The sequence below is a fragment of the Hyaloscypha bicolor genome (genome assembly GCF_002865645.1).
Source record: "Hyaloscypha bicolor E unplaced genomic scaffold K444scaffold_87, whole genome shotgun sequence".
Lineage (NCBI taxonomy): Eukaryota > Fungi > Ascomycota > Leotiomycetes > Helotiales > Hyaloscyphaceae > Hyaloscypha > Hyaloscypha bicolor.
In genome coordinates this window covers 2,302,493-2,323,263 of record NW_020194589.1, presented here as the reverse complement: position 1 = coordinate 2,323,263, position 20,771 = coordinate 2,302,493, and the positions used below count along the sequence as shown (strand labels likewise).

Genomic DNA, 20,771 nt, shown 5'->3' with positions numbered 1-20,771 from the left:
GGCAGTTATTTTATTTACGTCCTCCATGGACTTACACTTGATGAGCTGTATTATCATTAATTGAAGTAGGACCTGTTGCTTAAACGAAAGTAGAAGTTCAAGTCTATATTGTTCATAACCCTGTCTTTCAAGATATCATCAATCAAGGTTGACAATAAGTCGTTTTCCGTGGAACGCTTTCGAACGAAATTGACCAATTGCTATTCTCTCCAAAAGTCCCCCATTTAACTCCACCAAAAGAGCATTTAAGCACTACCCGTAGTTCCCATAGTAAACTTAATCGAACACCTTAAATGAAGTTGAATATTCATAAGTAAACCTCGGGTTAGTTAGCCGGGACGACGACGATTGTATAAAATGGCAAGAGTTCTCTGGATAGTCATTCAGCCAGTGCTTCTCGAACCCATACAAGGCACCAGACGCAATACCCCACTTATTTAGAATCCGGGTTAATGGCTACCGGTATGATCGCTCGATTGCTTCCCGTTCTGATAGGTGTTTCGGTAGTATGAGATGATAGCGCCTCTCAAGCATATGCTCAAACAGGTATTGATTTATGCTAACTATCACAATGGGAAAGACAAGACACATCCTCAGATCTTCCTTGCCCCTCATGTACCTGCAATATATCCTGAACGGCTTGGGAGAGTTTTCTTTTTGTTTCAAAGGCCCAATTGTGTTGTAATCAGCGGCAGTTGACCACCCTATCCAGCACCAACTGGGTATCATACACCCAAATTTGTTTGTCAATAAGTGCCTGAGAATATTCTCCAGGGAGGCATCTCGTACAAGATAGGTGGAGCTCAGAGCAATCCATACTCGATAAAACTACTGGCAGAGCGCTGTAAAACCAGCCAAAGTGTCCCCCCATGGCTACGAGTATTCCGTAAAATACACTCCAAATGTCAGCGCCGAAAGTGAGACACTTTCGGGTGTGCTCTGCAACTAGATCGGCAGAGCATCCAAATATCTGGGCCTTTTCTACTGCCCCCTGAGTTTGATGATTATCCCCATCTGGCACGACCTCAAAGATATTAAAAAGAGGCACCTGCTCAGAGCCATATGTTAGATGATCCTTTTCACTCAGACTGTTGTCTTAGAGTGAAGGACTTGCTCCTTAGTGAAAATAATGCATCGCCGAGAAAGAAGTCTCTCTTAGCAAGTCCAATCGCGAGTTCCATACGTTGATGACATGATCAGATCTCGAAGCTGTCGCAGTTTCGTCTCATTCGTGTCCTTAGTCGGGCCTAAAGGCTTTTCCACGTCTGGTGACGGAGCAAGAACAAACGTGCGGGAAGTCCATGCAACGGGTTTTCTGCATTCTTTCTCGCTAGAGCAATGATGGTCGCAGTAGCCCCATGGCAAATAGATGCCATCTCCTTGATCTGTTGGTGTTCTCCATGGCATTATCTTACACAATACAAAGAGAATCTAAGGCTCCTGTAAGACATGCACGATAATTGCAAGATCAGTTTAGAGATATTGACAAAATTCACGGTTCTGTAAGTGGGTCACTCTGGATTATTCTCACTGTTCCAAGAGAGTGCTCCTGCTTGAGCTCATATACTAAACGCCGTCCAAGGCTGCTTTATAAGTCACGGCATGCCGCTGGCCCACTGGCAATAGAACTAGAGTCCCAATCGATGCCCGATATTCTGAGCGGGGTTGTGGGGCTGAAGAGGACCCGGATGGCTGTGGCTTACCTTCACGCCAATGGAAATTCACAAGAGATGGTGGTCTAGCCGTTTCAGGCATGCCTGTGGTGAACTGAAGGCAGCGAGGGACGTGCTTGGTTTGAAAGGGGTGAGAAGAACATCACGTGAAAAGGGACCTTGTCTGGGAACCACGTTCCGTCTTCTCAATCCTCATACCTCATCTTCATCATCACTTATTGACTAGAACACGCCAACAAACCTCCTCATCGATCCCCAGCTTTCAGAATAGCTTCGGGATGCGAGCACTGCGATCAATGCGATGAAGAGCCCGATGGCGCGTGTCGTGGCCTCTGCCTGATTTAATTTCTTTTGTTGCCGACACCAAAGCTGGGCGTCGCATTATTTGCATTCTTGCGATCCCTTTTCGTTCACCGAGCTCCCCATGTTCTACACTTTGTTGGGTAATTTTTGCTGGACCAGCAATCTGATTATTCGGTGTGCAAAGCAGGCTTAGCAGAGTTGTGTGTGCCATGCAATCAAGTAACAGGCTTTTGCACTGCCAAGATCACGGAACGAACCAGCATTGGGCCGTGTCTTATATGTACCGTCCTAATATTACTTCGATATCTATTTTTGCAACAGCTTGACTCAAAAGCAAGTCGATTCCCAGCACTGCCCACGTTGAAGGCAAGCTTCACGTCAAAAGTCTGGGATTCAAAGCTGTGGAGTACTTTGACACAAGTTGAGGAAATCTGGGGCTATGCTTCTCTAGTTACACTGCCCCAATGGCTCTTGAATATATGTCAAGCTTGAATCTTTCTCGTCTTCTAAAATATTTTCTTATAGTCAAATAATCCTGTTCAACATCATGAATTCCGCTGCTTTGATTCAGAGTATGAAATGGATGCATGACAGGGAGCCCAGCTGGCAAGCCCTGGCAGACTTTCTGGCAGATTTTGGACCCTAGCTTTTCTCGACCTGTTCCTCACCGAGGCGAACCCCCAAAAATATGTTTAAGGACGAGGTGGTGATACGATATTTCGCACCCTATCGGCACGGAAAGCTTGTCAGCTATCATCGGAAGCCTGATCATGAGCTTCCAAAGAGGCATTTAACCCGTATCGCCAATCAATATGGGTGAAGCTACTGGCCTTACCCCTCCTCGTCCGGCGAGGAAACTATGTCTGTGCGCGTTGGCTGATTTGCAACACACCATAGACTGCTTTTATAGGCCAATCTCACCGCGATAAGCTTGTTGAATGGTGGAAGTCTTCATGCAGTCCTTCATACACTGCAGAAATCCAGCTCACGAACCGACGGGCCACAGTTTCTCCAATAGAATATTTGTCCTTAAGGACGAGTGAAGTCACAATCACGATGATTCAAGCACTCAGGATCCCGCATATTCGGGACAGGGACGAATTTGTGAGCTGGCAGTTCTCGCAAAATATTTTATGCGGTGCCAATTCCTACACTTTGGGCAGAAAAGTCAGGAGCTGGACTTTTTCACATTCTCTGCACCACAACATAACAAACTCGAGACAATGGCGTGCTTTATGAAGCAAAATGAAGGTGGCATGGAGGTACTTCCGGGGAGTGGAGGGGTCCCGCATTTCAGTAATGAGGAAAGTGAAACGGTGATTCCGGATGCGAGAGAACAGAGAGATCCCGGCAGCGAGAGCGGTTCCGGGTACGTTCGATTGGGAAAGTTTTATTTTGCAGGACACTTACTGGTATTCCAGCAACCGTACAGTACCAAAGCACAAGAGTTGTCATCGAAACTTCCTCTTCTGGGTGGCGTATATCCGCAAAAAACCTAAGAATATTGATGAGACTGAGCGGCGAACTTGCCCCTTGAATGACTGCGAGAAGACTCCTTTCGACACTCACGACGCAATGCTTGAGCATCTTTATACTTGCCGACACTTGGCAAAAGGATCTTACAAATGTTGGGATTGCGGGAAATTTGAACGAATCAGCAGAATTCACACCAATGGCTGTCATGAACTACGCCGATTTTCATCGGTAGCAGATTCGCTCAGGCGGGCGAAGCAACTTCTATCATCTCATAGCCACAAGAACCGCAACGGCTCCCAGTGTGCTACGAATAGCCAGGCTACCTCCGAAAAGTTTGCAGAATTGCCTACTCCACAAGATAACAGACACGTGGGTACTTTCCTAGACCCCACCGGATCCGCATCAGAGCTGGACGCGCGCTGGATTCCGGAGATCCATGAGCTAGATATACCAGCAGAGTGCGCCGCCTACGACAATTACATGCCCTATCACCAGTATGTCAGAGCTCAATCGCAAAATACGTGCCCTGAGTTGAGTGCTAGCCATGGTTCTGCGCATGTTTCCAACCATCAGCTGTACAACGAGCATGCTCCTGCTGAGCTCAGTAGTGCCTATAATTCAACGTGGACGCCTGCAGAGGACAGACGCCAACCAAATTCCCAACACTTCCAGTCATTGACCTATTCCTTTTCTGAACGCACACATGGTGACCTTCAACACTTCCTTCAAGACCAGTTCGAAAATGCTGGCCATAGCTACACATCATATGATGAAGCTCGCGTTTCCAAAGTCCAATCGCCTGTGTCTCCGATTTCCGCGCATGATTATCCAACATCCTTGCTGTCAAGTTCAGCAAGCCGAACAAATACAGATGTATCGGGAGTGTCCTTGGGGTCCTTTTACCCCTCAAGAGACACCTCGATGTCCAGCTTCTCGTCGCTCAGTTCGCGACCCGAGTACTACGAAAAGCTTCCGTTCCGTTTCTTGGCAGACGGAGGAGAAAACTTGATATTTTCGGAGCCAGAGTCAATGGAAGAGCATGTACACCCAGCTGAATTACCTACATCAGTTAATGCCATCCCTCTCAACTGGCTTGGGGATGAGTCAGGTTTGATTGTCTCGGAGCCAGAGGCCATGGAAGAGCTTATCCAGCCAGTGGAGTTGCCGACATCATCCAATGCCTCTTCTTTGGCCCACTTCGAAGGAGGCCCGAATTGGATGTTTATGCCAGAGTTGGTTGGAGACTCCGTCACTCCAGTTGAGATGCCGACGTATTCCAACAAATATTCTCCCCATTTCAACTCGGCCGCTTCGATCCCGAAATGCTTCCCCGCCCAACATGGGATTTCAGAAGCGATTCAATCGCAGGATATTGAAGCTCAAATCCCTCCAAAACGCTCCCCTCCGCATTCAACAGGGCTATGTGACCCTTCATCTCCCCCAGTCTCAATCGCTCCGCAGTCAAAATACAAATGTTCCTGTGGCTTTGAGTCAAGTGGAAAAGAACTCTACAAATCCTCAAACTTCAAACGTCATCAAAGTACAAAGAGTTGCCAGCGTCAGCGCGTATCTCACTACAAACGCCCTGGAACAACGAAGTCTTGGCCGTGCCCGTATCCTGGCTGTCGCAAGAAATTCACTCGCTCTGATAATCTCCGCGTCCATCAAAAGAAAAAGCGTCATGGCTTGGAGATAGAATTGCTACCGGCAGGCTCTTTTTCTCTGCAGCCAGAGGCTGCTGCACTACAAGAAATGCATGAGCGCCATCGATATCAAGGAATTGTGGACCACGATAGTGGCACAAGTGTTTGGAAATGAGTAAGAGCTGTTGATACGATCTTGGAGGTCGGCTGGTCAGAAAAATTGGAGCTCGCCCTCCGCGTGGACTCGCGTTGACTTGAGCTCCCAATGACCCAACGTGGTCGAGCACTGAAGAATGCTGGAACTTTCTGTTTCGCTCTTATCTCCTTAATCTTACTGTCTAAAATTTTATCGCGAGGCGGTTGATTCAGTAATTTAATGTCCATTTACAATGAAAATCCACGGTTTTCAAGCATAATAAATTCCCCTTTCTGCATCCTTTTTCCAATCCAGCTAGTATCAAATTTCTCTCGCCTTACCTTCTCACGTCCTTACCGCAACTTTTAGGACTGAGGCTCAGCATGCAAAACCCTACAGCAGTATGCGATAGATGCAGGTACCTGCATTCAGTTCTATTTTCGTATCTTGCCTACCCTGTACCAAAGTCTCACATGTCCTCAATCTCGTCCTTAATTTGAGGTTCATAACAGAGGAAGATCTTCCATCCAGAAGGACTCAACCTCCATTTCGGTTTTCAGGCTGCAACTGCAAGACGACATGGTAGGGATCGTCCTATCAGGTTGGACGCAGGCCGTCTATCCGTTTTGGGATCGTGAGTTGTAACTGAAGGCGGGTCAACGCGTGATTTTCCTGAGACACAAGTCTGCCTTAATTATTAGAGCTGCATGATACAACGCTAGGGGCGAGGCCTCCGAGGTGAGGTTTATGAATAAGAGGGAAATCTCCTCACGTTCGGAAGGATCAAAAGTTTGAATCTTCCTGAAGCTTTTTTGATCCGAACTACTTCGTAACTTACTCGCCACTCCCAACTTCTCTCATTCGGACTCACCAACATATTTAAATATAATCGGAAACTGATACAATAATGTCCCGCCTCCCACTTCCACAACAGTAAGCTCCCATCCCCTGCACCTTGCCCCTCTCTAACCCCACCAGCTCCACACAACAAAACGGCACACATCCACCCTCTCCTCCACCTCGAGCAAACCAACACCCCTCACACTCGGTAGCCTACGCCAACTACAAAGCGCTCCCTCGAATCTACATACATATTTAAGAAGAGACCAAAACTTCGAACGAGTTCCGCTGGGATTGGAAATAGAGAGGAGATGTGGGGAGGAGAGGACAAGGGAGTTTGAGGAGCGGTGGAGGGTAGCTGGTGCTGGTTAGGGGAATGTTAGAAGTTCAATGTTCGACAACTTCGAGTACAATGAAGCATCCGTGTTTTATTTTGGATGGATAAGCTCGAATTTTCCAGATGAAAGACCTTGAATTGCCGGTTAAATGAGTCTAAGTCTTAGATGAATAAAACCTAGTTTCTAGGTTAATGACTTCTAATCACTATGAACGTCCTTCAAGTTCTAGATGAATGACCTCTAAATTTTAGTACAATGACCCCACAACTTCGTATCTTAAACAATCAAGCAAGTGAACATGAGGTGAATGTCCTACAACCCCGAGTACAATGTTCCAGTAAATTCGGGTACAAATAAATCCTTGAACCAGACACAAATTTAAAATGTACCTGCCAATTCGAGAGTAATTGTCCTATAATTTCTGGTGCAATTAAGGACTTGAACATAAGTTAAATGTACCGTAACTTTGAGTAAGATTACCATTGAACACTTGAAAATCGCAAAAATAAAGAAGGCAATTTGCGAATACAGTGCATTCAGCTCTCACTATCTTATCTTCTGAAAGGTAAAAGTCCTCTAAAGCACCACAGAACTCCCAGACTATATCAACAAACATCAATACAATTCACTTGTCGCCGTCCCGCTTTCGCTTTCTCGATTGCGCCGTAAAATCAAGTACATCCTCACCCCAACACTCATCACCTTCCTCATCCGCGACCCCCTTCAAAGACCTCACAAGCTCCATGCACTGCATAGCTATCCTCCGCCTCTCACGCGATGTCAAAGACTTAGCGTGCGCCCTTCGGCTGATCTCCGTGCTTCCGAATCCGACGAGAGGGGCCGGGGTAGGTGCGATCCGCTTCTTTCCTCCGCCGCCGCCGCCGCCGCCACGTGCAACTCCCGGGGTGGCTTCTCCGGGACGCGGGACACACTCGAGAAGAGGGCCACAGGATGTGCCGACGATAGCGAATCCGCCGTTCTTGAGCGAGCCGCCTGTGTAATTTGCTGGTGCCATGCCGGAAATGGCTGGCGCTTCGACGTGTTCTGCGATGAGATGCGCTTCTGCGTTTTGCTGGGCTTGATAGAAACTGCAGCGGCTTGCATTACCGCCGTAGTGGCAATTCGCACACGCTCCCTTGAAAAGACCTTGAGACCAGAGAATTTAGCGGTTGTGAGGGGATGGGGTCGCTATATCGAGTACGTACCTTCGACTGTGCAGCACTCAGTGAATGGGTTGTTCCCCCTATTGCACTGGTTGCAGGGTTTCTCGGCGATCTCGCCCCTCTCGGTGCCGACCCAGGCTTCCTCATAGGACATTCTCTTCCTGTCCTTTTTGAAAGTCCTCGTGGCTCGGATGGTGACTATGTTTAGGATCGGCAGCTTTTCCAGTATAGAGAGAGTTTGGGTGGACTTTGAAGGTGGCTCGCCATTGATGAGAATTGGTACAGGTATCAGCGCCGGTTCTGAGAGGGGTTGAACCACAGAGACAGGGACATTGGTGTTATGAGGTGGAGTCGTCGCTGCAATAGTATTTTTTGCTGATGTCTTTTGCTTGGGTGTTGCTCCGGTCCCACCTTTGACTCGAGCCTGCGGCGTCGTGGCTACAAGTGTCTTGGCTTTCTTTGGTGTCTTTGATGCTCCTGTTACTGCCTCTTTACATTGCGCAAGAGTCTTCTCTACAGCCAAGACACCTTCAGTTTGAGGACTCGGGGTTGTAGATTGTGTTGGTGGTTGTGTGCGGACGTTGCTTGCCATCGCCATGATGGCGGTGTTGGGCGTTGATGTGGTTGTCGAAGGAAAGACTGCAGAGATCGTAGATGTCGAGCAATCTAGTATAAGAAAACACGCTAGTGTCGGCAATTAAGGGTCGAATACTGCTCATGACTGTCTTTGTGAGGAAAATTCCGAATGCGGATGAATTTCCGTACCTTTGTTGTGAATACTCCGTCAAAGATGGGACAATGGCTTATTATTTTAGTAAGGTTGCCCCAGCAGCTACCTAGAAACATTATCTAGAGAAAATCGAGAGGCTATTCAACATCTTGTTGGGACATTGTTAAACAAGAGAACGGACATTGATGCACTTGGAACTGTTAACAAGGAAAATATAAATTCATGAAAACGCACCACCCACTTTCACTTTACCACATTATTTCAACGACTGCTCGTATTTTCTGCAATCCTAAGGCAGTTAAGAACATTCTCTTGGTATCAGTTGGTATATTTTCAGATACAAGAAGCAGAATGTACTAAACTGCGGTGGCACAACTCGACCGTGAGAGAAAATATGCCTCTTTGAAGAGGAGCACGGCTTTCTACTTCAACAGATTCTCTCAGCGCGCGCCCGTGCATTCGAACTTCCAGAGCGATGGGTCCTCCTTAATGCAATGCAATTGAGCGGACGTGCCTAGAGGATACTTTGGTCTTGTTTACCCATAAAAGGGGGTGCCAAGAAAATTAGCGAGCTCAAATCCAAGATGTTCCTCAAGCTTGCACGTGACTTTACTTCAATTCCAACCAAAACTTTGTTTTTGATTGATTATTTAATTGATTATATGCTTTGGAATAACCCAAGCTAGGCAGAGCTATGCTACAATGCCTGTATCCCGCTTATGCCATGCTTCCTATCCAATCTGGGTTACTGTTCATCCCGTTGCCTGGAAACCAAATGCTACCAACAACGCCGCGCTGAGAGGAGTGACATCCAAGACAAAACCGTAATGCTTTTCCTCTCCGAAAAATGCCAAGTTCTTCTGATTCGTGGAACCAGGGGTATATCCATTGCTCGTTTTCAAGGTAAAAAATGCGCGCTCATAGCCGCCCAATCGCATCCAATGCCAAAAAGAAAATCTATTTCGTTAAAATTCAGGGTTCCAGAATCAAGTCCTCGATATTGAGAACTCTGGTGGAAGAGCCTTCGCCGTTTGTTCGATGATCTGGAACAGGTGCTGGCATGGGGCTCTCTGCCTCGTCGAGAGGAGTCAGATCCTCGTAATCTGGGATGGGGTCGCCCTCGTACAATTCCGAGTTTCCAGTGAGGTATGCTGGGGGGCTGGCCGGAACATTCTCATAAAGAGGTGGCTGCTCCTCATCCCAGGAAATACCCATACCCGGTCGTTCGGTGACCGTAATGTTGAAATGCATTCTCAAAACTCTCGCAGCACCCGTTGGTGTGACTTGAGTCGGCTTTTTGATGGGGGCAAATTCCTCTGCAACAATCATCTCAACAATCAAGACATGCGAGACCTCAGTTCCGTCCTCGGACTTCATATCGCAGATTGGCCTAGAATCAGATCGGATGCCGAACGGGAATTCCAGCTCAATCATTCCATCAGGAGAATTGTAGTCCGCCTTCCACCCCGACTTCATCTCATCTGTGCCAACTGTGCGCACATCCTGGTGTGCCATTCCCTTCTTGGCATCATCAACATTGCCCAACTTCGCAGCGTGCTTCGCACATGCTGGCGAGATCGTCTTTTGTGTCTCGTCCAATCTCCATGTTAACCGCTTCAACTTCCACTGTGTCTGTGTCTTCGTCTCTGTGTTTCGCTTGACAACCCCGTCTATCCTCATAGAAATATTGGTTGCGCCGATTGGGTGGATGACGGCTGGCAGCTCGCAATTCGCTGTGAGATTCGTGGGAGGGAAAATGCGGATCGAATGGCGGGGCTGATCGGAGGGGTAAATCGCGCGCTTGATGTCGAGAGTCTGCGCCAGCTTAATGGGCTCGCCGAGCTTGGGTGTAACTACTGCTCGCAGAACATAATCGATCGCAGAAAGACCTCCCTTCATTGTCGCAGGAAGGTGGCCAGGGAGAAGGAAGCTGAATGGGAAGTTGTGTTCGCCTGCGGGGGATAATTAGTACAGTCCATTGCAGAGGTTTCGCTCAAACTCACCTCGCTGTAAGGTTGCTGGGCCTGGTAGAAAATTCCAAGTGGTCAAATCCGTACATTGCTTGGAGCACTCCTGGCAATGAGCGTGGAAGGGCTTCTTTCTTGTTACTTCCAAAGCTAACCTCATCTTGAACGAGTCAATGGCCATGAAATCTTCGTGGATATTGAGCACAAGTTGGCCCGAGAGCAATGCGCCAGAACTCGAGGCTGCTGTCCCGAAAAATACTAGAGGCGGAGATTCGATCGTAACATCGAGAGTTGCAGTTTGGGGGATTTTGTTGGAGGAGGACTTTGGGGAATGCAGCCCTACGAGGGACAGTCTCTTGTGCGAATCGGGCATCTTGATGCTGCGGTCGTCAGATGCGAGGGAAGAACCAGATGATGAGGGTGTTCTGTCGGAATAAGCAGGCCGTTTGGTGCTCGAGGAGCGTCGCTTGGCCTTTTTAAGGTCTGTTGAGATGTCGAAGGTGCTGGCGTGACGAAAGAAAGTTGATACTCGGGGCATCACTGCGTGGGGCATTTTGAATGATCGATTCGCGGCCAAATGCGGAGAGCGCGAGCGAGGGAGCGAGCGAGGGCCTTGCGTAGCCGGGATGACGGCACTGGAACTTTTCTCCTTCGGCCTGCTTTCTAGAAGGCCGAGCGAATTCTTGGCAGGAGCAGGCGTAGGCGCAGGCGCAGGCTCAGGCTCGGGGCAATGAGGTCAGTGCCGGCGACGAGTTCGAGGTTCTTCTCGAGCAACACGGAGGAGGGTAAGTAAGTGTTCGTGGTGGTCTGGCTCAACAACACATGATGAAGAGGGCAGAGTTTTCCTTTGTCCACTGTCGGATGCTTTCAACATTTGTTTCCCAACGCCGGACCTCCTCCTCGGCGGGGCTCAATGGATCTTATATTTCATGGGCAGAACCATGAATTTATGTGTCACGGTGCAGCAGTCTGTAACCACGGAACCTATATGGCCCAAGGGCCCAAGCCGCTGGGGCGCGGTGTACCTGAGAGCGTGAGCGTATGTTGACTATCCGGGCTGGGGTGGTTGATGGCTCTCGGTGGTGCTGATGTGAGCTGGGCTCGGCGGTCCCAGTGCCAAGCTGATGCATGAATCTGCGATGCCCCCTCTTGCGTCGGCGATTTTGCTCTTGGGTCACAAACTAAACTACTGTGCGACTAATCCTGTACGGGGCAAGGACTGGAGACGCGCAGAAGGCGTCATGCCAAACGGGGTACGGTCATCTGATGATGGGAGCAATCCAGTCGGCCTGGGTGCGAGACGCGACGGTGCATCCCTGAAAATAAACGTAAGAATACTGTACTAAGAACACGGTCATGGGTCTGAAGCCATGGCGCCCGCTGAGAATCAGGCACAGGGCACCGAGCACAGAGCACCGAGCACCCCGAAAAGAGGAGGGCCAACGGAGGCGAGGGCTTGCACGCGCCACATCTCCCTCTGGGACCTGATGGGCGCCCGAATTTCGAACACTCCGGCTCTTTGGTCTGGATGTTGGCGGTAACGCTGCTCAAAACCAACGTGGCAGCCAAACAGAAGTGCCAGCACTATCGCGGTTCCGCTGCTGTACCACAGTCCTCCGTAAGCGCAGCATGCACAGATGGGCGTTTAGAGGCTCTTCGTGCTGTAGGGCCACAGAGCACAAGGGTGGCTCAGACATTGCAGTCCGGGGACGGCGGCCAGGTCGCAGGTCGAATGTGGCAGTGGAGAACGAGGCTGGGCTGAACACTGCTCAATTGGGAGGGCCGTCTTCTGGGCAAGCCCCTCAAAGGCTCAAAGGCACATGCCAGCAGCGACTGCCAGCAAACCAGCAAGCAGGAGCTTCATATCGGCAACATTGCGAGAGGTTCAGGAGTCAGGGGAAAGATGAGAGCTTCACCGCGACTATGCACATTGGCCCAACCTGTCACCTGCCAGCTCACTTCCAAAAGGGTACTCTGCAAAGCATTGGCAGATGTACCATCTCTAGCCGCCGCAAAGTCAGCTGCTCACCTCATGAGCTGTGGAACTTACGAGAGACATCAAATTTTCCCCTATGGGACCAGAGGATAAATCGTGGCGTGTTGCCCGGCAACGTTCCCGATGGAAACCCGTTGGATGTTTTGCTTTCAATTCCTCAAGCAATCTCTCTCACTGGTGGCGGGCAAAGGGTACAACCCTCGCGCGAGTTTGCAGCTCGAACACATTCAGGCCATGACTAAAGTGTTCGAATGCACTTCATTCGCTGGCTGTGGAACCTTTCTGTCTCATCCTACACTAATTTCCGCATCAAGATCCATTGCAGATCGTTTGGCTGATGGGCAAACACGCATTCGTCGACTTCAAGCCTTCGTGGCTGAGACTTTGAATGCCGGCCTCCCCAGCTTTGAGTTTTGCTGTGGCTGCATGTCGCTCACCTCCGGATTCGGTGAAACATCTCGAGGCTGAGCCTTTTATTTCACATGATCTCAACACCAATCGCCTCTTCCGAGCAAGAACATTCCCAATCAAGCTCGAATGCCATTTCCACAACCCGATTGCGTATGCAACCAATCAAGGTCCGGCACGATGTCGAAAAGATCACGTCAACAACACCCTCAGAATGCGGGGAAAACTACCACACACATCACTGGCGCGAGGTGCGAAACGACAGACGACACGCAGACAGGAAAAACCTGCTCTGTGCACCCCGCGAAATGGCGTGAAACTTTTGATATTCCAAAGTTCACATCTCCTCGGAGAGGGTCATGTGAGCACGCCTTCCCGCAATACCCGTTGCCAGGGGCGCCCAATGCGCTCGTTTGACAGGCAAGGAATTTGCTCCTGTGCTACGCCGATGAAGTAATAGAAATCGCCTACTCGATGCTTTCCCAGCCTGGTGACGAAGAGGCCCTCGCGTTGCCTATTGCACTAGGACTCAGGAGTATCGAAAAATGCGCGCTTTCTTTCTTTCCGTGCCCAGACTTGGAGCCAGAATGGGGAACCCATTACCTAATTCCTCGTCTCGTTTTTCACGAACCCGTGCATCACCTCATCCTCACCAGACTCTGCCCACTCTTTCATACCCTCATACCCTCTCGTTGACCCCATGTGCCCTTAGTGTGTCATTTCCACTTACTCGAAAATTACTCGACGGGATCCACTTGATGCGCAACAAGCATGCGCAGATCTCGTGAAGTCAGAACCTAACTTTGATGCAGAATGCCCCTCTTCTGCCCCGCAGTGAAAATTCCAGGAAGACATGCGCAATTGCGTTCCAGCCTCGCGCCATCCCGAGCCTGTCCCGGCCCACTCCTTCCCTGTCCTGTCTTCCAGGTTCAAGAATAAAACCTCCGATTGGAACATCAGACAGCTCGCGTAACTGTATTACTTGATAAATGGAAAATTATTTCTTCTAGTTCTTCTGGAATAATAATCAAGTGGGACAGCGTACAGTTGACGGCGGCCGATCTGGGTGGTGCAGAGGGGAAGGAAGGGGCATTTCAAGGGGGTGAGAGTTGGCCGGTTTGTTGGAGGCTTGCCCGAAGGATGGCCATTTCGGGCGCCTCCGACGGGGAAAATGAGGCCAGAAGAGCGTGAACTTACGAAAAACAAGCTTCTGAGCTAAGAGTTGACAGACTTACACTTACTCGTAGTTGCCTTTTGGAGGTTTGGTTTGTGATTACGTCCGGCCCCAAGATCTGATGTTCCGTGGTCCAGGTCGCTAAGTAGTGGCGCGTTCTAGAACGGAAACAGCGCTTCATGGACCTGATTCTGGGGAGTTGGAATGGTTGAAGAGAAGAAAGGACTATCGTAACCAATGCTGCCTTCATCGACTTTGAAGGAAACTCTTAGCAAGCCCATCAAATTGCAAGTAGAAATGAATGGGATACAGCAGCAAGAACTCTCACAATTGTCAATCATTTAAGTCTGACTCGTCAAACATAACGCTTCATTCTGACAACGAGAATGTCTGCACCACCACAGAGGTTCTTTCTCATGGCTCCTCACTCGAGAATTGTGAATTAAAGATAATCGTCTGCACAAAGACAAACTAGAGGCTGGCTCCAGGGCACGGTCCCCGCCTGAACCCCCTTTTCACAAGCGATCAGGTGATCGCTTCGTAGTGTGTGCCCGAGCGCCCGAAGGTATGTACGCTATTTCAACGTCCTTCGTCAACAAAAGACTTAAAACGTCTTTTTTCGTGCCTTCTTTGTCCCAGAGACTGTGCGACAACACCACCAAAACATGGAGCTTCGAGCGAAGTTCCTACTCCCAGGGAGTGGTTGTCGGTATTGCTTCGGGTGGAGAGAACGACGAGCTCTAAGTCGAGATTTTTGCGTGTGAAAAGAGTGTTGACATTTTGCTTTTGCAACATTGTGCTGTGCCATGAAAACCTTCTGATGCGGCGGGTGTAATGTGTCCTCCCCGAGGTCGGGACTTCCTCGCTCGGCGGAAGCGAGTTAAAGATTTCCCCCCACTTTCCGTAAACTTCCTTCCTTTCCCAAACACCCCCATACCATGCATGCCAACGCTGCGTGCTCCATCTCAACCTTTGAAGGCACGGGGCTACATAGAACATTCGGTAAGGATCCAGATTGAGGCCAAGCTCTGGAACTTTGCTAACACCTTCCTGGCACTTAAGGACATCAGTCAGTCTAATGGGCAAAAATCACACTGCGTCAACAACACAACGCCTTCTTTCTCCGTTCAGCTTGCATCGTGTACTAGATACAACTGACAAGTGTATCAAAGATAATGCCTAGAACCATACCTCGAGCTGTCGAGCAGCGCATACAAGACCGTAACTACCTCTTTCTTCCTGACCCAGAATTTTCTATATCTTGCATCAAGTTAACGGAAAGATTCTGACAGGGAACATATCTTCCGATCTCCGCCAGAGCTCTAGTGGTTATAATAATGCTCGAACAGGCATGCCCCTCGGAATACCAGAGGGCGCATTGCGCAATTCTCGATGGCTTATTGCACCAAGATCCCAACAGTATCTACTATGGGTGCTTGAGAGGTTGTGATTCTCCCGGGAGTCACCTACTACTCCTGACTGCCAAACCAAAGAGAGAACAGAAACAAACGAGCACTACCAAAGCAAACCGGCAGGGAAGCTGAAACTCGCAAGAAACAAATACTCAAGGTTCGCACCCAAGGCCTCCCTTGACTCATAGCCCACTAACCTCCAAGATCTAAAGATTGTCCACAATGCCGATCTCAGGCCGAACTAGAGAGGGTAAGAAGAGAAGTGATCATACTAGGCAGCGCAACCATCAACAAATCTGCTCTTGCGGCCACTTCTCTTCTGGCCCTACTCAATCCTCCATTTCATTTCTACTCTCAACAACGTAAGCACAACATCCAAACATCGGCTGAGCACACTGTAACTACTAATCACTTCAACAGATCGCGAAATCGGCATTACAGCCCATTTTCTGTATTCCTCAGATGTCAGGGTTGTGTTGGATATTAAACAGGTTTGTGCGACAACTTCTTCGTATAATTCTTGATACTAAAGTCGTAGGGCTGGCGATTGGAGAACAAGCCGCTCGTGGACTTCAAGCCGAGGATTCTATTCTTCGCTGGAACACCATGCTCAATATTGGCGAGTACGATGCCGGGAGGGCAGAAGCCCTATCTTAGTTTCTTCTTCATTGCTAAGAAACAAATAGGAACAAGGCCGAGACGGAAGAAGCAGCAGGAAATGGATCTCTGACTGGGTAGCGTTTTACCCTCTTCACAGAGCTCCTTCGCAACCGATCGTCCTCGGCGATTAGGCCACGGCCGTCAAGTACTACGCCGAATGCATGAGGACTGGGAGTCCAGATCCACCTTCGCAGACGCAATCGGGTATCAATACTTTGGAGCAAGAGGAAATGTCAATGCTTCGGAAATCGACTTTGAAAGCGCAAAAGATGTAAACCAGAAGATGTAGATATAGATGTAGCCATAGAATTTGAATATCAAGCACTTCTAGACACCTACAGAGAACAAAGTACCCCTTCTCTACTGATTCAGATTCACATGATTGAGCAAGTTTGGAGACTTAAAGTAAGTCCTTCATGTGGGCAGGAATCTACCTTCTTTTGCATCATCTCCCTTTGTCATGTACCAGATCAAGCAACTTCATTCAAGCTAGCATCATACGTTAGCTAGCCAAAACATCCTGGAAAGTCTGCATAACACTCTTTGGTTTTCATCTATGCTTTCCACAAGTCATCTTACTTAATTTGGGTGCACTAAACAGGAAATTCTTTTTGGTGGACACTAGAACAACAAGGGCAGTCCTACCTTTCTACTACTTTGGGTGGCAGTATTTGGGATGACAAAGCTGGTCTGTGGAGTCATTGCACGTGCGACAGGAACACCTTTTGGCATGCTCCCTTACTGACCAGACACTACGGGATCTTACATCGACTTTTGTCACGTGGTATAGGCCCTTCGGTAAAGCCTCTTCGTTCAGCAACCCCTGACGCTTGGATCCTCTCGTTGTTTTTTGGATGGACTGTTGTGGGTGTTGTGAACGCCTAGAATGACCCGCCGCATTCGTATATCTATAAAGCTGGGGGTTTTCAACAAGTATGATGTGTATTCTGCTAGACTTCGACAACTAGAGAATTCCTGATCTCTTCCGATAGCATCTCGATATATTTCCTGCCTTGTGGAAGAGCTAAAGAAATCTCGTCAGCATGGCCTCGATACACTCTGCAACCAGGGTTGAGAAGAACATACCAGCATCCATATGCATAAAATGGTGCGGAACGCCCTCGAACCTCTTCATCGTAACCTCGTTCCCAGCCTCCACCAGCCTCCTCCCATACGCCTCCCCCTCATCCCTCAAAGGATCACACCCAGCCGTATAAATAACCGTCTTCCCCAGATTCTTGAAACTATGCGCTATCATCAGATCCGCAAACCATTTCACGTCTTCCGTCTGCTTGTTCCTCTCTTCAGGGTCCTTACTCAGACTGCTCCACTTCAAGTCGTCACACCACTTAACCTTGCCCAGTTTAACGTGGGAGCGAATTCCATCTCCTGCATACTCTTATACGGGCTTCCTTGTGCATTTTCGTATTTGCTTAAATCGTCGACAGTCGGTGTTCCCACAACCACTAATCTCAGCGGAATGTCTGCGTTTCAAGCTAAATGTGCCAGTATCAATGCAATATTCCATCCTGCTGAGACTCCCCCAATTGACATCTTCGTGGGATTGATGTTGAATTGTTCAACTCCATACGGCGAAGTTATGTATTGTAGGGCGGCAAAGGAGTCAAGGATCCCGGTCGGGAAGGGGTTTTCGGGGACAAGCCGATATGCTACGTCGATGACGGCTACGTTGGCGAGGGATACGATGTGCTTGCAGATGTGAGATTCAGTGTTGAGGTCTCCAAGTCCCCATCCTGTTACCTATCAGCAATCTGCCAGATTTCCTGGGTATTCCGAATCTTACCTCCACAGTGGAAATCAACATGTACCGGCCAAGGTCCAGGACTAGCTGGCTCGTGCATCTGTACTGAGATCTCCGCTCCTTGATAGCCCAGGATTCTGGTATCCCATATCTTTGCAGCTTCTGGAGCTGGAGCTGTGCCGTATGAATAGAGGACGGAGTATTTGCTTCGCAGGAGGTTGATGTCGATCGGCTTGTTCGGGATATTCGCTACATGCTCGTTGTAGAACTTGACGAATGTTGGATCAAGGGAGGAGAGGACTGAAGGATGTATCGGATTGAGTGCTTCGTGGTGTTGTGCCATGCTTCTGGTTCAAATGGAGGTAGAAAATTTGAGGTAGAGGAAATGGCAACTGGTTTGATGACATTGAGGGAAGAAGATTGGGAAGACGTCTTCTAGGTTTTGATATTGAGAAAGGTTCCTACCTCAAAAAAGTTCGTCGCTACTGCAATTCCTGTCGCAATTATCTTGTAAACTTTGTCAAAAGTTGAATTTCATACAAGGTCACCAAATCTTGATGAGCTGAGAGCTTGGGTGATGTCCGAAAACCCACCGAGATAGCTGTCCGAAGGGTACATGGGGGGCTCGCTTGCAGCCCCTGATCCTGGTGTCGATCATCTAGCCCGAATAGGGACGACAGCTTTTGCGACGTATCTTCAAAGCTATTTATCAAAATGTCAAGATGAGATAGTGACCTCCATAATGTGGCGGGGTGGCATTCTGTGACCAATTTGCATGGAGAAATATCTCCAGCGGGTAGGCCACACTTCTTCGAAACTTCCAAAGATATGGCTGCACCGAAGTGGCCGGGGCTTTTGCCACCCCCATTCTTACTGCTGTGCGTCGCGATAGAGATATCAACGCGTCCCCCGTGATGGTTGTTCTTTCTCGTAGCCCAATCGGTGTTAGAAAGATCAATGCGGCGTATCTCTCACAGTATTGTAGACAATCGAGAAGATCTCGGGTACCCACAATGTGACTAGACCGCTCGAGCCGCTCCTTCCCGTTAGGGCTGTGACTATTTCACGTGAGACATCGAACATTTGAAGGATTCTAGGAGCACTGACTGAGCCCCCTCAAGAACTCACGCTGTCAAGCACACAATTTGATCCCGAAAAGCAGAAGTAAATAACAAAAGATGTCAGATCTCCCAGTGATCATCGTTGGAGCTGGTGTAGTTGGCCTCGTTCTCGCTCAGTCTCTGAAGATGGTTTGCACAAATTTCCCCTCTATGTCATGTGGCAATACTGAAGAATGCCTAGGATGGGATACCATTCATAATCTTTGATAGAGATGAGCACATTGACGTCCGTGGTCATGGATGGGGAATCACGATCCACTGGGCGCTTGAAGCATTGCAAGCCTGCCTTCCACCACCACTTTTCGAGCGCTTGGGAACCATCCAAGTTGATCCAGAACAAGGGCGAAAAGATACCGGACAATTTCTTTTCTTGAACCTGGCAAATGCAGAAGCTGTCTTCCAAATACCTCCGGCACCACGTCGTCGTATCAATCGAGAAAAGTTCAGGAAGCTCCTTCTTGATGGGATTGATGTCCAATGGAACAAGAATATTGCCAGCGTTGAGACTACGCCATCAGGTGTACAAGTCACATTCCAGGATGGGACAATATCTGAAGGAAGACTTCTCGTTGGTGCTGATGGATCGACCTCGAAAGTACGGAGGACTCTCTGCCCAGAAACAGGATCATTGTGCCAGCTGCCTATACGATTCCTAGGTGCCACAGTCAAGCTATCGCCAAGTGAAATGTCGCCGCTCAGAGCTCTTGATCCTCTGCTTTTCCAAGGTTGTCATCCCGAAACATCAACGTATTTGTGGTTTGCAACGCTGGACACGCCTGAAGTCAACGGATCTCAAGGAGACGACGAGTACTACTCTGCACAACTCAATATCTCCTGGCCTGTACGAAACCAAGCTGATGAAGTCCCTGCCACAAATTCCGAAAAGCTACAAAAGATGAAAGATTTGGCGCATGACTTCGAGCCGAGACTGAAGAAAGCTGTGCAGAATATACCCGAGGGAACGGAGATCTTGGAGATCAAGTTAGCAGACTGGCCATGTCTGGAATGGCCTTTTGATGGAAAAGTTACGCTTATCGGAGATGCTGCACATGCTATGACAATGTGTACGTTTTTTGCTTTCGCGTCGTTTGAGTTGTCCTTGCTGATGAAATTCACTAGATCGAGGAGAAGCAGCAAATCATGGCATCACAGATGCTCGCTTTCTACATGACCGACTGGTTGAGGTCTCGAAGGGTACTATATCTCAAGTTGATGCGATTGAGAAGTTTGAGACTGAGATGAGGGATCGGACTTCATGGGCTGTTCTGATGAGCAGGCAGGCTTGTCTTGATGCTCATGACTTTAAGAATCTGAACGAGGGTAGCGCTATCTTGGCTCGGCGGACGAAATTGAAGTAGACAAACAATAAAATCAGACTCATGCTCTTCTTGAATCTGATTTACTATCTCAGAACCCCTCGCCTCCATTTCCTCGAAGAATAAACACAAAGAAGGCACTCAAATATCTGCTCAAAATCTCTAACACCCGTTTTCCAAGGAGAAATCCCACCGCTGCTTGACTTTCCGGGGCTAAAGTTGTTCTGATACCCGTAACATCAAGATTCGCCTCGCCACGGAGTCGTGTGTCATTGCGCATACCTGCGGCAGTCGGGGCTCCAGCAAATGGATGCCCGAAAATCAATGCGCTTGGGTTTGTTGCTGCGATGTATTGGATTCCCAAGGTGTTGAGCACGAATGAGTGGAGGATTGGAAAGCAAACACGAGGTAAAGTTCTCAGAAATCCCAGTCTTCGCATTTTTTATTTGCAGGAGCAAAGCTATCACACGAGCAAGGCCGGGGAGGTGCATATAGAGTTGCATAGGCTAAAAGTCCTAATGGCAGGGTGCATATTCTGGCACAAAAATCTTAGGTCGAGGCCGCAAATTCGGAATAATTGAACGCCGATTCCTTGAATAGTTTTACAGAATGGAAGATGGCTATCTGCCAACACTCTGGATTGGCCTGGACAG

The 20,771-nt window shown here is 48.8% G+C and overlaps 6 protein-coding genes across 6 annotated transcripts; 3 read left to right on the top strand and 3 right to left on the bottom strand.

Annotated features, from left to right (window-relative positions):
• The first annotated feature begins 3,296 nt into the window (after positions 1–3,296).
• Positions 3,297–5,539, top strand: K444DRAFT_613789 (uncharacterized protein). Its single transcript, XM_024880414.1, has one exon. It carries the CDS (start codon positions 3,303–3,305, stop codon positions 5,268–5,270), a length of 1,968 nt encoding a protein of 655 aa, XP_024735902.1. The 5' UTR covers positions 3,297–3,302; the 3' UTR covers positions 5,271–5,539.
• A 1,834-nt stretch (positions 5,540–7,373) lies between these two features.
• Positions 7,374–8,184, bottom strand: K444DRAFT_613788 (uncharacterized protein). The gene has a single exon (XM_024880413.1). It carries the CDS (start codon positions 8,168–8,170, stop codon positions 7,598–7,600), a length of 573 nt encoding a protein of 190 aa, XP_024735901.1. The 5' UTR covers positions 8,171–8,184; the 3' UTR covers positions 7,374–7,597.
• A 1,090-nt stretch (positions 8,185–9,274) lies between these two features.
• K444DRAFT_531685 (uncharacterized protein) lies at positions 9,275–10,807 on the bottom strand (the record flags this gene model as incomplete). Its single annotated transcript, XM_024875015.1, has 2 exons — positions 9,275–10,254; positions 10,306–10,807. The coding sequence occupies 2 exons, from the start codon at positions 10,805–10,807 to the stop codon at positions 9,275–9,277; spliced, it is 1,482 nt and encodes a 493-aa protein (XP_024735900.1).
• Positions 10,808–11,383: 576 nt separating this feature from the next.
• Positions 11,384–12,507, top strand: K444DRAFT_724747 (uncharacterized protein; the record flags this gene model as incomplete). The annotated part of the gene is made up of 3 exons (XM_024888634.1): positions 11,384–11,562; positions 11,667–11,887; positions 11,953–12,507. Exons 1-3 carry the CDS (start codon positions 11,394–11,396, stop codon positions 12,505–12,507), a joined length of 945 nt encoding a protein of 314 aa, XP_024735899.1. The 5' UTR covers positions 11,384–11,393.
• Positions 12,508–16,785: 4,278 nt separating this feature from the next.
• K444DRAFT_653234 (alpha/beta-hydrolase) lies at positions 16,786–18,178 on the bottom strand. Its single transcript, XM_024885868.1, has 5 exons — positions 17,724–18,178; positions 17,472–17,673; positions 17,274–17,390; positions 17,006–17,241; positions 16,786–16,943 (listed from the first exon to the last, which is right to left on the bottom strand). The coding sequence occupies exons 1-5, from the start codon at positions 18,022–18,024 to the stop codon at positions 16,870–16,872; spliced, it is 930 nt and encodes a 309-aa protein (XP_024735898.1). The 5' UTR covers positions 18,025–18,178; the 3' UTR covers positions 16,786–16,869.
• Positions 18,179–18,779: 601 nt separating this feature from the next.
• K444DRAFT_590986 (FAD/NAD(P)-binding domain-containing protein) lies at positions 18,780–20,183 on the top strand. Its single transcript, XM_024878170.1, has 3 exons — positions 18,780–18,931; positions 18,984–19,866; positions 19,922–20,183. The coding sequence occupies exons 1-3, from the start codon at positions 18,860–18,862 to the stop codon at positions 20,158–20,160; spliced, it is 1,194 nt and encodes a 397-aa protein (XP_024735897.1). The 5' UTR covers positions 18,780–18,859; the 3' UTR covers positions 20,161–20,183.
• The last annotated feature ends 588 nt before the right edge of the window (positions 20,184–20,771 follow it).